Source organism: Psittacula echo (assembly GCF_963264785.1).
Source record: "Psittacula echo genome assembly, contig: SCAFFOLD_117, whole genome shotgun sequence".
Lineage (NCBI taxonomy): Eukaryota > Metazoa > Chordata > Aves > Psittaciformes > Psittacidae > Psittacula > Psittacula echo.
The window spans coordinates 1-16572 of record NW_027664249.1 but is presented as its reverse complement, the minus strand read 5'-3'; the positions used below and the strand labels follow the sequence as shown (position 1 = coordinate 16572).

Here is a 16572-nt window from a genome sequence, read left to right as displayed (position 1 = left end):
TTCACTTCCGGTGGCGCCGCGGGAGGGCCAATGGGAGAGCGGGGAGGCAGGAAAGGGGCGGGGCGAAAGGGCAGTGGGAGGAGGGGCTTTGGGGAGCGGTGGCCAATGGGAGAGAGGAACGCGGGGGGTGGTGGCCAATGGGGAGGCAGGGATTGGGGGGGGACGGTGGTCGGGAAGGGTCAAACCGTTCTCAAAGCGCAACGGGATGTGATGGGGGGGCAGGAGCAGGGCAGGAGTCAGTGCCCCATAGCAGGGGGCTCAGTGCCCCATAGAAGGGGCTCAGTGCCCCATAGCAGGGGGCTCAGTGCCCCATAGAAGGGGCTCAATGCCCCAGAAGTGGGGTATCAATGCCCCATAATGGAGAGCTTCCTTGCCCCATACCTGGGGGTATCAACACCCCATAACTGAGGAGTCAATGCCCCATGAAGGGGCTCAAGACCCCATAGCCGGGGGGGCTCAGTGCCCCCATATTGGGGGAATTAGTGCCCCATAAATGGGGGGTCACTGCCCCATAAGTGGGGGTCTGCGCCCCATAACTCAGGAGTTGGTGTCCCGTAACTTGGGGGTCTGTACCCCATAACTGGGGCCCAGTGCCCCTTAACCCCATCAGTGGGGGTCACTGCCCCACAAGTAGGGGGGGTCTTTTCCCCATAAGTGGGGGTCTGTACCCCATAACTGGAGCTCAGCACCCTATAACCCCATCAATGGGGGTCACTGCCCCATAACTGGGCATCAGTGCCCCATAGCCCCAGAAGCGGGGACTCAATGCCCCATAGCCCCATAAGTAAGGGTCACTGCCCCATAAGTGGGGGTCACAGCCCCATAACTGGGCATCACTGCCCCATAAGTGGGGGTCACAGCCCCATAACTGGGCGTCAGTGCCCCATAGCCCCGTAAGTAGGGGTCACTGCCCCATAAGTGGGGGTCACAGCCCCATAACTGGGCATCAGTGCCCCATAGCCCCATAAGCAGGGACTCAATACCCCATAGCCCCATAAGTAGGGGTCACTGCCCCATAAGTGGGGGTCATTGCCCCATAGCCCCATAAGTAGGGGTCACTGCCCCATAAGTGGGGGTCACAGCCCCATAACTGGGCGTCAGTGCCCCATAGCCCCGTAAGTAGGGGTCACTGCCCCGTAAGTGGGGGTCACAGCCCCATAACTGGGCATCAGTGCCCCATAGCCCCATAAGCGGGGACTCAATACCCCATAGCCCCATAAGTAGGGGTCACTGCCCCATAAGTGGGGGTCACAGCCCCATAACTGGGCATCAGTGCCCCATAGCCCCATAAGCAGGGACTCAATACCCCATAGCCCCATAAGTAGGGGTCACTGCCCCATAAGTGGGGGTCATTGCCCCATAGCCCCATAAGTAGGGGTCACTGCCCCATAAGTGGGGGTCACAGCCCCATAACTGGGCATCAGTGCCCCATAGCCCCGTAAGTAGGGGTCACTGCCCCGTAAGTGGGGGTCACAGCCCCATAACTGGGCATCAGTGCCCCATAGCCCCATAAGCGGGGACTCAATACCCCATAGCCCCATAAGTAGGGGTCACTGCCCCATAAGTGGGGGTCACAGCCCCATAACTGGGCATCAGTGCCCCATAGCCCCATAAGCAGGGACTCAATACCCCATAGCCCCATAAGTAGGGGTCACTGCCCCAAAAGTGGGGGTCATTGCCCCATAGCCCCATAAGTAGGGGTCACTGCCCCATAAGTGGGGGTCACAGCCCCATAACTGCGCATCAGTGCCCCATAGCCCCGTAAGTAGGGGTCACTGCCCCTCCCCCCCCCAACCGAGCCACAAACCCGGAGAATTGGAAAAATCATTTAATGGGGGCTGGGGGGGTGGGGGAGGGGCGGGTCCCCCATTGACACAAAGGGGGGGGAAGGGGGGGGGGAGGGGCCCATTATCGCGATATGAAACGCCAGATGGGGGGGGGGGGAGGGGAGGGGGGAGGGGCTACGACGAGAAACCAGCACTTGGGGGGGGGGGGGGGGTGAGGGGGGGGGAAAGTGGGAGGGGGGGGGAAGGGGGGAACCGCCAGAAACGACCTCAAAGAGCCCCGAAAGTGGGGCCCGACCCCCCCCCAGTGGGTCCATGGGGGGGGGGGGAGGGGGGTGCTATGGGGCGCGCTATGGGGCGCGCTGTGGGGCGCTACCAGAAGTCGCGCCGGTGGTAGGCGTCGGGGTCGCAGTACTTGGTGACCACCACGCGGTTGGCGAACTTGCGGCCCGTGAGGCCCTGCATGGCCTTCTGGCAGTCAAAGACCGACGTGAACTCCACGAAGATCTGCAGGGGGGCAGAGGATGGGGGGCAGAGGCACTTGTTGGGGGGCAGAGTGCGGGGACCCCGTCCCCACAGCCCCAGTACACACGGGGGGGGGGGGTGGGTGCTGTCCCCATCCCAATGTCCCATCCCCACCTCCCTGCATCCCCATCCCCAATGGATACAGGAGTGTCCGGACCAGGTCCCCATCCCCAATGGATACAGGAGTGTCCGGACCAGGTCCCCATCCCCAATGGATACAGGAGTGTCCGGACCAGGTCCCCATCCCCAATGGATACAGGAGTGTCCGGACCAGGTCCCCATCCCCAATGGATACAGGAGTGTCCGGACCAGGTCCCCATCCCCAATGGATACAGGAGTGTCCGGACCAGGTCCCCATCCCCAATGGATACAGGAGTGTCTGGACCAGGTCCCCATCCCCAATGGATACAGGAGTGTCCGGACCAGGTCCCCATCCCCAATGGATACAGGAGTGTCCGGACCAGGTCCCCATCCCCACATCCCCAATGGATACAGGAGTGTCCGGACCAGGTCCCCATGCCCAATGGATACAGGAGTGTCCGGACCAGGTCCCCATCCCCAATGGATACACACACACATGGACCTTGCTCCAGCCTGGCACCTTGATGCCCATATCCCATCCCCATATCCCACACTCACCCCCATACCCCATATAGCAAACCCCAAACCCCATTCCTATCATTTACCCCATATCCCATACACCATATCCCACACCCCATCCCCATCATCCTATCCCCATATCTCATATCCCACACCCCATCATCCCATATTCCATACCCCATATCCTATCCCCATATCCCATCCCCATATCCCATACCCCATCGTCCCATCCCCATCCCATACCCCATACGTCATCATCCCTTATCCCATACCCAGTAACTATCCCCCATCCCCACACATCCCATACCCATATCCCATTCCCATCTCCCTTCCCCATACCCCATATCTCATACCCTGTATCCCATACCCCATTCCCACCCCCAAACCCATACCCCATACGCCATCATCCCATACCCTATATGCCATACCCCATATCCCATACCCCCTCCCCATCCCTGTATCCCACACCCATCTCCCTTCCCCATACCCCATATCTCGTACCCTATATCCTATACTCCATAAACCATCATCCCATGCTCTATATGCCATACCCAATATCCCATACCCCATCCCCATATCTCATATTCTATATCCCATACCCCATATCTCATATCCTATATCCCATACCCCATATCCCAAACCCCATCCCCATACCCCATATCTCATAATCTATATCCCCATACCACATATCTCATATCCCATATCCCATACCCAATATCCCATATCCCATACCCCATATCTCATATCCTATATCCCATACCCAATATCCCATATCCCATACCCCATATCTCATATCCTATATCCCATACCCAATATCCCATATCCCATACCACATATCTCATATCCTATATCCCATACCCCATCCCCATACCACATATCTCATACCTTACATGCTATACCCCATACCCTATATCTCATACCCCATCGCCATACCCCATATCTCATACTCAATATCCCATACCCCATATCCCATACCCCATATCCCATACCCCATATCCCACACCCCACACCCCATCTCTCATACCCCACACCCCATATCCCATACCCCACACCCCATCTCCCACACCCCATCCCCACACCCCACACCCCATCTCTCATACCCCACACCCCATATCCCATACCCCATCTCCCACACCCCACACCCCATCTCTCATACCCCACACCCCATACCCCACACCCCATATCCCATACCCCATATCCCATACCCCACACCCCATCTCTCATACCCCACACCCCATATCCCATACCCCACACCCCATCTCCCACACCCCATCCCCACACCCCACACCCCATCTCTCATACCCCACACCCCATATCCCATACCCCATCTCCCACACCCCACACCCCATCTCTCATACCCCACACCCCATACCCCATACCCCATATCCCATACCCCATATCCCACACCCCACACCCCATCTCTCATACCCCACACCCCATATCCCATACCCCACACCCCATCTCCCACACCCCATACCCCACACCCCATATCCCATACCCCATATCCCATACCCCATATCCCATACCCCATCTCCCACACCCCATCCCCACACCCCACACCCCTCCCCACGGCCCGGTACCCACCTTCCCGCAGCCGGGCACCTCGACGCCGTCCACGGGCCGCGGGATCTCGATGCTCTTCACCAGCCCGTACTTGCCGCACTCGTCGCGCACGTCCTCCACGATCTCCTCGTACTCCTCGTCGTCGAGCAGCTCCTCGGCCAGCACCATGTTCATGAGGCACAGCACCTCCGTGGGGTGCCCCCCGAGCTGCACCTGCGAGCTCAGCAGCCCGGGCACCTGCAGCGTCACCGGGGTCTGGTTTATGGTGCTCTGGGGGGGGGGGGCACCGTGAGCAACCTGGGGACCCCAGGCTCAGCGATGCACCCCCGAGCGCGGCAATGCCCCAGAGACACCGAGGGACCCCAGAGACACCAATGTACCCCATACACACCAATGCACCCCATACACTCCAATGTACCCCATACACACCAATGTACCCCATACACACCAATGCACCCCATACACATCAATGCACCCCATACACACCAATGCACCCCATACACACCAATGTACCCCATACACACCAATGCACCCCATACACACCAATGTACCCCATACACATCAATGCACCCCATACACACCAATGCACCCCATACACATCAATGCACCCCATACACACCAATGCACCCCATACACATCAATGCACCCCATACACACCAATGTACCCCATACACAGCAATGCACCCCATACACACCAATGTACCCCATACACACCAATGCACCCCATACACATCAATGCACCCCATACACACCAATGCACCCCATACACATCAATGCACCCCATACACACCAATGTACCCCATACACAGCAATGCACCCCATACACACCAATGCACCCCATACACACCAATGTACCCCATACACACCAATGCACCCCATACACACCAATGTACCCCATACACACCAATGTACCCCATACACATCAATGCACCCCATACACATCAATGCACCCCATACACATCAATGCACCCCATACACACCAATGTACCCCATACACACCAATGTACCCCATACACATCAATGCACCCCATACACATCAATGTACCCCCATAGACACCAATGTACCCCATACACACCAATGTACCCCATACACATCAATGCACCCCATACACATCAATGTACCCCATACACAGCAATGCACCCCATACACACCAATGTACCCCATACACATCAATGCACCCCATACACATCAATGCACCCCATACACACCAATGTACCCCCATACACACCAATGTACCCCATATACACCAATGTACCCCATACACACCAATGTACCCCATACACATCAATGCACCCCCATACACATCAATGCACCCCCATACACATCAATGCACCCCATACACATCAATGCACCCCATACACATCAATGCACCCCATACACACCAATGTACCCCATACACATCAATGCACCCCATATACACCAATGCAGCCCATATACACCAATGCACCCCATACACACCAATGTACCCCATACACATCAATGCACCCCCATACACATCAATGTACCCCATACACATCAATGTACCCCATACACATCAATGCACCCCATACACACCAATGTACCCCATACACATCAATGTACCCCATACACACCAATGTACCCCATACACACCAATGTACCCCATACACACCAATGCACCCCATACACATCAATGCACCCCATACACACCAATGTACCCCATACACACCAATGTACCCCATACACATCAATGTACCCCATACACACCAATGTACCCCATACACACCAATGTACCCCATACACATCAATGCACCCCATACACACCAATGTACCCCATACACACCAATGCACCCCATACACACCAATGTACCCCATACACACCAATGCACCCCATATACACCAATGCACCCCATACACATCAATGTACGCCATACACATCAATGCACCCCATACACACCAATGCACCCCATACACACCAATGTACCCCATAGACACCAATGTACCCCATACACATCAATGCACCCCATACACATCAATGTACCCCATACACACCAATGTATCCCATACACACCAATGTACCCCATACACACCAATGCACCCCATACACACCAATGTACCCCATACACACCAATGTACCCCATACACATCAATGTACCCCATACACATCAATGCACCCCATACACACCAATGCACCCCATACACACCAATGTACCCCATAGACACCAATGTACCCCATACACATCAATGCACCCCATACACATCAATGCACCCCATACACACCAATGTACCCCATAGACACCAATGTACCCCATACACATCAATGCACCCCATACACATCAATGCACCCCATACACATCAATGTACCCCATACACATCAATGCACCCCATACACACCAATGTACCCCATACACACCAATGTACCCCATACACACCAATGTACCCCATACACATCAATGCACCCCATACACACCAATGTACCCCATACACACCATTGTACCCCATACACATCAATGTACCCCATACACACCAATGCACCCCATACACACCAATGTACCCCATACACATCAATGTACCCCATACACACCAATGCACCCCATACACACCAATGTACCCCATACACACCAATGTACCCCATACACATCAATGCACCCCATACACATCAATGCACCCCATACACACCAATGCACCCCATACACATCAATGCACCCCATACACACCAATGTACCCCATACACATCAATGCACCCCATATACATCAATGTACCCCATACACATCAATGCACCCCATACACACCAATGTACCCCATACACACCAATGCACCCCATACACACCAATGTACCCCATACACACCAATGCACCCCATACACACCAATGCACCCCATACACACCAATGCACCCCATACACACCAATGTACCCCATACACACCAATGTACCCCATACACATCAATGCACCCCATACACATCAATGCACCCCATACACACCAATGTACCCCATACACATCAATGCACCCATACACATCAATGTACCCCCATACACAGCAATGTACCCCATACACACCAATGTACCCCATACACACCAATGTACCCCATACACATCAATGCACCCCATACACATCAATGTACCCCATACACAGCAATGCACCCCATACACACCAATGTACCCCATACACATCAATGCACCCCATACACATCAATGCACCCCATACACATCAATGTACCCCATACACATCAATGCACCCCATACACATCAATGTACCCCATACACATCAATGTACCCCCATACACAGCAATGTACCCCATACACACCAATGTACCCCATACACACCAATGTACCCCATACACACCAATGTACCCCATACACACCAATGTACCCCATACACATCAATGCACCCCATACACATCAATGTACCCCATACACATCAATGCACCCCATACACATCAATGCACCCCATACACACCAATGCACCCCATACACACCAATGTACCCCATACACAGCAATGCACCCCATACACAGCAATGCACCCCCATACACATCAATACACCCCATACACAGCAGTGAACCCCATACACACCAATGTACCCCATACACACCAATGTACCCCATAGACACCAATGCACCCCCATACACACCAATGCACCCCATACACACCAATGTACCCCCATACACACCAATGTACCCCATACACACCAATGCACCCCATACACATCAATGTACCCCATACACACCAATGTACCCCATACACATCAATGTACCCCATACACATCAATGCACCCCATACACATCAATGTACCCCATACACATCAATGTACCCCATACACACCAATGTACCCCATACACATCAATGCACCCCATACACATCAATGCACCCCATACACATCAATGTACCCCATACACAGCAATGCACCCGATACACACCAATGTACCCCATACACACCAATGCACCCCATACACATCAATGCACCCCCATACACACCAATGTACCCCATACACACCAATGCACCCCATACACACCAATGCACCCCCATACACATCAATGTACCCCATACACACCAATGTACCCCATACACATCAATGCACCCCATACACATCAATGTACCCCATACACATCAATGCACCCCATACACATCAATGCACCCCATACACATCAATGCACCCCATACACATCAATGTACCCCATACACATCAATGCACCCCATACACACCAATGTACCCCATACACACCAATGCACCCCATACACATCAATGCACCCCCATACACACCAATGTACCCCATACACACCAATGCACCCCATACACACCAATGCACCCCCATACACATCAATGTACCCCATACACACCAATGTACCCCATACACATCAATGTACCCCATACACATCAATACACCCCATATACACCAATGCACCCCATATACACCAATGTACCCCATACACACCAATGCACCCCATACACATCAATGTACCCCATACACACCAATGCACCCCATAGACACCAATGCACCCCATACACATCAATGTACCCCATACACACCAATGCACCCCATACACACCAATGCACCCCCATACACACCAATGTACCCCATACACACCAATGTACCCCATACACACCAATGCACCCCATATACACCAATGTACCCCATACACACCAATGTACCCCATACACACCAATGCACCCCATACACATCAATGCACCCCATACACAGCAGTGAACCCCATACACATCAATGTACCCCATACACAGCAATGCACCCCATACACATCAATGTACCCCATACACATCAATGTACCCCATACACACCAATGCACCCCATACACATCAATGTACCTCATACAAACCAATGTACCCCATACACATCAATGTACCCCATACACACCAATGCACCCCATACACATCAATGTACCTCATACAAACCAATGTACCCCATACACATCAATGTACCCCATACACATCAATGTACCCCCATACACACCAATGCACCCCCATACACATCAATGTACCCCATACACAGCAATGCACCCCTATACACATCAATGTACCCCATAGACACCAATGCACCCCCATACACATCAATGTACCCCATACACATCAATGCACCCCATACATACCAATGTACCCCATACACATCAATGTACCCCATACACATCAATGCACCCCATACACATCAATGCACCCCATACACACCAATGCACCCCCATACACACCAATGTACCCCATACACATCAATGCACCCCATACACACCAATGTACCCCATACACATCAATGTACCCCATACACACCAATGTACCCCATACACATCAATGCACCCCATACACACCAATGTACCCCATACACATCAATGTACCCCATACACACCAATGTACCCCATACACACCAATGTACCCCATACACATCAATGTACCCCATTCACATCAATGCACCCCCATACACACCAATGCTCCCCTATTAAATGGGACCCAAACCCAGTTAAATGGAACCCAATAGCACCTAAACCCTCTTAAATGGAACCCAAACCCCAGTAAGTGGAACCCCATAGAACCTAAACCCTATTAAACTGAACCCAAAACCTGTTAAAGGGTACCCAAACCCCATTAAATGGAACCCAATAGCACCTAAACCCTATTAAACTGAACCCAAACCCTGTTAAACGGAACCCAAACCCCATTAAATGGAACCCAAACCCTGTTAAATGGAACCCAATAGCACCTAAACCCTATTAAACTGAACCCAAACCCTGTTAAATGGAACCCAAACCCCATTAAATGGAACCCAAACCCTGTTAAATGGAACCCAAACCCTGTTAAATGGGACCCAAACTCTGTTAAATGGGACCCAAACCCCATTAAATGGAACCCAATAGCACCTAAACCCTATTAAACTGAACCCAAACCCTGTTAAACGGAACCCAAACCCCATTAAATGGAACCCAAACCCCGTTAAATGGAAACCAAACCCCATTAAATGGGTCCCAAACCCCATTAAATGGAACCCAATAGCACCTAAACCCTATTAAACTGAACCCAAACCCTGTTAAACGGAACCCAAACCCCATTAAATGGAACCCAAACCCTGTTAAATGGGACCCAAACCCCATTAAATGGAACCCAATAGCACCTAAACCCTATTAAACTGAACCCAAACCCTGTTAAACGGAACCCAAACCCCATTAAATGGAACCCAAACCCTGTTAAATGGAACCCAAACCCCATTAAATGGGTCCCAAACCCCATTAAATGGAACCCAATAGCACCCAAACCCTGTTAAATGGGACCCAAACCCCGTTAAATGGAACCCAATTGCACCTAAACCCCGTTAAATGGAACTCAAACCCCATTAAATGGAACCCAATAGCACCTAAACCCTATTAAATGGAACCCAAACCCTGTTAAATGGGCCCCAAACCCCATTAAATGGAACCCAATCCCCCCCCATCCATCTAATGTGTCCCAATGGCACCACTCCCCCCAGTAGTGCATTGGCAACGCTGCCGACCCCCATCCATAGGGATCTATGGACCAGGCCTCCCCCTTCCCACCAAACCCAGGGATAACCCCCTCCGGTGCCCCTAAATCCCCAATTCCAGCCCCAAAGCAGGACCCGGGTACCCCCAAACCCCATAGGACACCACCAAGGGGGCCCCATAGGACACAACCAAGGGGGTCCCCTAGGACACGACCCCCCCCATCCAACAGGACCCCAACCAAGGGACCCCCCCCCCCCCCAAAACACGACCCTCTTAGACCCCCAAAGTGCCCCCCCCCCATAACGGGGGGGTCCCCCCCTCTGTGCCCCCCACTCACCAGGGTGGCGTTCTTGGCCCCCACGCTGGCCCTTTGCACCAGCAGCTTCTTGTCCCCCAGCTGCATCCCATTGAGCCCCGCGATGGCCTGGGGGGGGGGGGACATTGGGGTGCCCAAGAGGGGGTTTGGGGGCTCTAATGGGGGTTTTGGGGTCCCCAATGGGGGTTTTGGGGACCCTATGGGCGGGTTTGGGGTCCCCATGGGGGGGTTTGGGGAATCTAATGGGTGTTTCGGGGTGCCCACGGGGGGTTTTGGGGGCTCTAATGGGGGTTTTGGGGTCTCAGGATGGGTTTGGGGGTCTCAGGTTGGGTTCTGGGGTGCCCAATGGCGGTTTCGGGGTGCCCAGGGGGGGTTTTGGGGCCCACAATGGGGGGTTTGGGGCCCCCATAGGGGGGTTTGGGGGCTCTGAAGGGTGTTCTGAGGTCCCCAATGTGGGTTTTGGGGTCCCCAATGGGTGTTCTGGGGTATTTCAGGGTGTTTGGGGGCTGTTTCGGGGTGTTTCGGGGAGCTTTGGGGCTGTCTCGGGGTGTTTTGGGGCTGTCTGGGGGTGTTTTGGGGTGTTTCGGGCTGTTTGGGGGTGTTTCGGGCTGTTTGGGGGCTGTTTCAGGGTGTTTCGGGGTGTTTCAGGGTGTTTCGGGGCTGTTTCGGGGTGTTTGGGGCTGTTTTGGGGTGGTTTGGGCTGTTTCAGGCTGTTTTGGGGTGTTTCGGGCTGTTTTGGGGCTGTCTCAGGGTGTTTTGGGGCTCTTTCGGGGTGTTTTGGGGCTCTTTCGGGGTGTTTTGGGGCTCTTTCGGGGTGTTTTGGGGCTCTTTCGGGGTGTTTTGGGGTGTTTCGGGCTGTTTTGGGGCTGTCTCGGGGTGTTTCGGGCTGTTTTGAGGCTGTTTCAGGGTGTTTCGGGGTGTTTTGGGCTGTTTCAGGGTGTTTTGGGGCTGTTTCGGGCTGTTTTGGGGTGTTTCGGGCTGTTTTGGGGCTGTTTCGGGCTGTTTTGGGGTGTTTCGGGCTGTTTTGGGGCTGTTTCGGGCTGTTTTGGGGCTGTTTCGGGCTGTTTTGAGGCTGTTTCAGGGTGTTTCGGGCTGTTTCGGGCTGTTTCGGGGTGTTTTGGGGCTGTCTCGGGGTGCTTTGGGGGTACCTGGTCGGTGACGTTGATGTCCACGTACTCGCAGAAGGCGTAGCCCTTGGAGAGCCCGGTGGCGCTGTCCTTCACCAGGTTAAAGGCTTTGAGGGGCCCGAAGGACGTCAGCAGCTCCTTCACCTGGGGGGGGGGGACACCCCAAAACCTTTGGGACCCCCCCTTGGAACCAGGGACCCCCCCGACGCACCCCAAGGGTCCCCATCCCCCCCCGAATCCCATGGGGATCCCAACGGGGGGTGGCATTTGGGGGGTGCCCACCCCCCCCCCCAGTTTTGGGGTGCTGGGGGGGTCCCCCCTTACCTGGTCATCGTTCAGGTAATTGGGGAGGCCCCCGATGAAGAGCTTGTGAGCGGAGTCGGGGACCACGGTGGAGACAACACCTGCACGGGGGGGACATGGGGGTGAGAATGGGGGGGACTGGGGCGTTCTGGGATGTGCCAAGGGCATTTGGGGGATGGGTTTGGGGGTTTCGGGGCGGGTTTGGGGGTTTCGGGGCTGGTTTGGGGGTTTCGGGGCTGGGGTTGGGGGTTTCGGGGCTGGTTTGGGGGTTTCGGGGCGGGTTTGGGGGTTTCGGGGCTGGTTTGGGGGTTTCGGGGCGGGTTTGGGGGTTTCGGGGCTGGGTTTGGGGGTTTCGGGGCGGGTTTGGGGGTTTCGGGGCTGGGGTTGGGGGTTTCGGGGCTGGGTTGGGGGTTTCGGGGCTGGGTTTGGGGGTTTCGGGGCTGGGGTTGGGGGTTTCGGGGCTGGGGTTGGGGGTTTCGGGGCTGGTTTGGGGGTGTCGGGGCTGGTTTGGGGGTGTCGGGGCTGGGGTTGGGGGTTTCGGGGCTGGGTTGGGGGTTTCGGGGCTGGGTTGGGGGTTTCGGGGTGGGTTTGGGGGTTTCGGGGCTGGGTTGGGGGTTTCGGGGCTGGGTTTGGGGGTTTCGGGGCTGGTTTGGGGGTTTCGGGGTGGGTTTGGGGGTTTCGGGGCTGGGTTGGGGGTTTCGGGGCGGGTTTGGGGGTTTCGGGGCTGGTTTGGGGGTTTCGGGGCTGGGTTTGGGGGTTTCGGGGCGGGTTTGGGGGTTTCGGGGCTGGGTTTGGGGGTTTCGGGGCTGGGTTTGGGGTTTCGGGGCTGGTTTGGGGGTTTCGGGCTGGGTTTGGGGGTTTCGGGGCTGGGGTTGGGGGTTTCGGGGCTGGGGTTGGGGGTTTCGGGGCTGGGTTTGGGGGTTTCGGGGCTGGGGTTGGGGGTTTCGGGGCTGGGTTTGGGGGTTTCGGGGCTGGGTTTGGGGGTTTCGGGGCTGGGGTTGGGGGTTTCGGGGCTGGGTTTGGGGGTTTCGGGGCTGGGTTTGGGGGTTTCGGGGCTGGGGTTGGGGGTTTCGGGGCTGGGTTTGGGGGTTTCGGGGCTGGGGTTGGGGGTTTCGGGGCTGGGTTTGGGGGTTTCGGGGCGGGTTTGGGGGTTTCGGGGCGGGGTTGGGGGTTTCGGGGCTGGGGTTGGGGGTTTTGGGGCGGGGTTGGGGGTTTAGGGGCTGGGTTTGGGGGTTTCGGGGTGGGTTTGGGGGTTTCGGGGTGGGTTTGGGGGTTTCGGGGTGGGTTTGGGGGTTTCGGGGCTGGTTTGGGGGTTTCGGGGCGGGTTTGGGGGTTTCGGGGCGGGTTTGGGGGTTTCGGGGCTGGTTTGGGGGTTTCGGGGCTGGGTTTGGGGGTTTCAGGGCTGGGTTTGGGGGTTTCGGGGCGGGTTTGGGGGTTTCGGGGCTGGTTTGGGGGTTTCGGGGCTGGTTTGGGGGTTTCGGGGCTGGGTTTGGGGGTTTCGGGGCTGGGTTTGGGGGTTTCGGGGCTGGGGTTGGGGGTTTCGGGGCGGGTTTGGGGGTTTCGGGGCTGGTTTGGGGGTTTCGGGGCTGGTTTGGGGGTTTCGGGGCTGGGTTTGGGGGTTTCGGGGCTGGGGTTGGGGGTTTCGGGGCTGGGGTTGGGGGTTTCGGGGCTGGGGTTGGGGGTTTCGGGGCTGGGGTTGGGGGTTTCGGGGCTGGGTTTGGGGGTTTCGGGGCGGGTTTGGGGGTTTCGGGGCTGGTTTGGGGGTTTCGGGGCTGGGGTTGGGGGTTTCGGGGCTGGGTTTGGGTGGTTTTGGGGTGATTCAGGAGCGTTTCAGGGCATTTTGGAGTGGTTTCGGCTGTTCCAGAGGTGTTTTGGGGAGTTTTCGGGGCATTTCAGGCTGGTTTTGGATGTTTTCGGGTGTTTCAGGGGCATTTTAGGGTGTTTTGCGGTGTTTCAGGCAGGTTTTTGGTGTTCCAGAATGTTTTCAAAGTGTTCCAGGGGTGGTTTTGGGTGTTTCAGGGGCGTTTCGGGGAGATTTTGGGGAGTTTTGGGGCATTTCAGGGTGGTCTTGTGGTGGTTTCGGGTGTTTCAGGAGCATTTTGGGGTGTTTTCAGGGCGGCTTTGGGGCATTTCAGGGGCATTTTGGGGCGTTTCAGGAGCATTTTGGGGCATTTTGGGGTCTTTTCGTGGCATTTTAGGGTGTTTTGGGGTGCTTCATGGGCATTTTTGGCTGTTTTGGGGTGGTTTTGGGGCGTTTTGGGGTGTTTTGGGGTGATTTGGGGTGTTTTCGGGGCGTTTTGGGGCTTTTCAGGGGCATTTTGGGGCGTTTTGGGGTGTTTTCAGGGCGTTTTGGGGTGTTTTCGGGTGGTTTTGGGGCGTTTCAGGGGCATTTTGGGCTGTTTTGGGGTGGTTTTGGGGCGTTTTGGGGCGCTTCAGGGGCATTTTGGGCTGTTTTGGGGTGGTTTTGGGGCGTTTTGGGGGGTTTTGGTGCGTTTCAGGGGCATTTTGGGGTGTTTTGGGGTGTTTCGGGGGCGTTTTGGGGTGGTTTTGGGGTGTTTCGGGGCGGTTTTGGGGCGTTTCAGGGGCATTTTGGGGTGTTTTCGGGGTGTTTCGGGACGGTTTAGCCCCCCTCACCGGGCACGTAGACCGAGGGGTTCTCGGACATCCCGGGCAGCGGTTGGTAATCGTGGGGCCGCCGGATCTTCAGGGACTGCCCTTGGAAAATGATCCCATCGAAGGCCATGGCCTGCGTGGTCTCATCCACGGAGCGGAACTGCGGGGGGGGGGGGGGGGGGGGGAGGAATGAGCCACAAAGCAGGGGGGGGTCGCCAAGATCAGGACCCCCCCAAAGGCACCCAACGGGGGGGGGGATGGAGCCGGGGGTACCTCGAGGAAGGCGAAGTTCTTGTCCTGGTTGATCTGCACGGCCAGGACGGGATTCCCGGGGGCCTGCGTCAGCCCCCCCCAGGCGCATCTGAGCGTTGAAGAAGTCCATCATGGCCTCCTGCGGGACAGAGGGGCATGGGCGCCGGGAAGGGAAACCTCCATTTCCCCCCCAAAACCCCCATTTCCCCCCCAAAACCCCCATTTCCCACCCCAAAACCCCCATTTCCCACCCCAAAACCCCCATTTCCACCCCAAAACCCCCATTTCCCACCCCAAAACCCCCATTTCCCCCCCAAAACCCCCATTTCCCCCCCAAAACCCCCATTTCCCACCCCAAAACCCCCATTCCCACCCAAAACCCCCATTCCACCCCAAACCCCCATTTCCCACCCCAAAACCCCCATTTCCACCCCAAAACCCCCATTTCCACCCCAAAACCCCCATTTCCCCACCCAAAACCCCCATTTCCCACCCCCAAACCCCATTTCCCCCCCCAAAACCCCCATTTCCCTCCCCAAAACCCCCATTCATTTCCCCCCCAAACCCCATTTCCTCCCCAAAACCCCATTCCCCCCCCAAAACCCCCATTCCCCCCCAAAACCCCCATTTCCCCCCAAAACCCCATTCCCCCCCAAAACCCCCATTCCCCCCAAAACCCCATTTCCACCCCCAAAACCCCATTCCCCCCCAAAACCCCCATTTCCCACCCCAAAACCCCCATTTCCCCCCAAAACCCCATTTCCCCCCCAAAACCCCCATTTCCCCCCCAAAACCCCCATTCCCCCCCAAAACCCCATTTCCCACCCCCAAAACCCCCATTTCCCCCCCAAAACCCCCATTTCCCCCCCAAAACCCCCATTTCCCCCCCCAAACCCCATTCCCCCCAAACCCCCATTTCCCACCCCCAAAACCCCCATTTCCCTCCCCAAACCCCCATTTCCACCCCAAAACCCCCATTTCCCACCCCAAAACCCCCATTTCCACCCCCAAAACCCCCATTCCCCTCCCAAAACCCCCATTTCCCCCCCCAAAACCCCCATTTCCCCCC

General features: G+C 55.9%; 1 protein-coding gene across 1 annotated transcript; it reads right to left on the bottom strand.

Moving 5' to 3' along the window:
- Positions 1 to 1812: 1812 nt before the first annotated feature.
- U2AF2 (U2 small nuclear RNA auxiliary factor 2) lies at positions 1813 to 15642 on the bottom strand (the record flags this gene model as incomplete). The annotated part of the gene is given in 8 exon segments (XM_080639803.1): positions 1813 to 2291; positions 4494 to 4742; positions 11230 to 11316; positions 12357 to 12479; positions 12660 to 12739; positions 15273 to 15411; positions 15525 to 15602; positions 15604 to 15642. Coding segments are annotated over 8 exon segments (930 nt in total), but the record flags the coding sequence as incomplete, so codon positions are not given.
- Between the last annotated feature and the right edge of the window lie 930 nt (positions 15643 to 16572).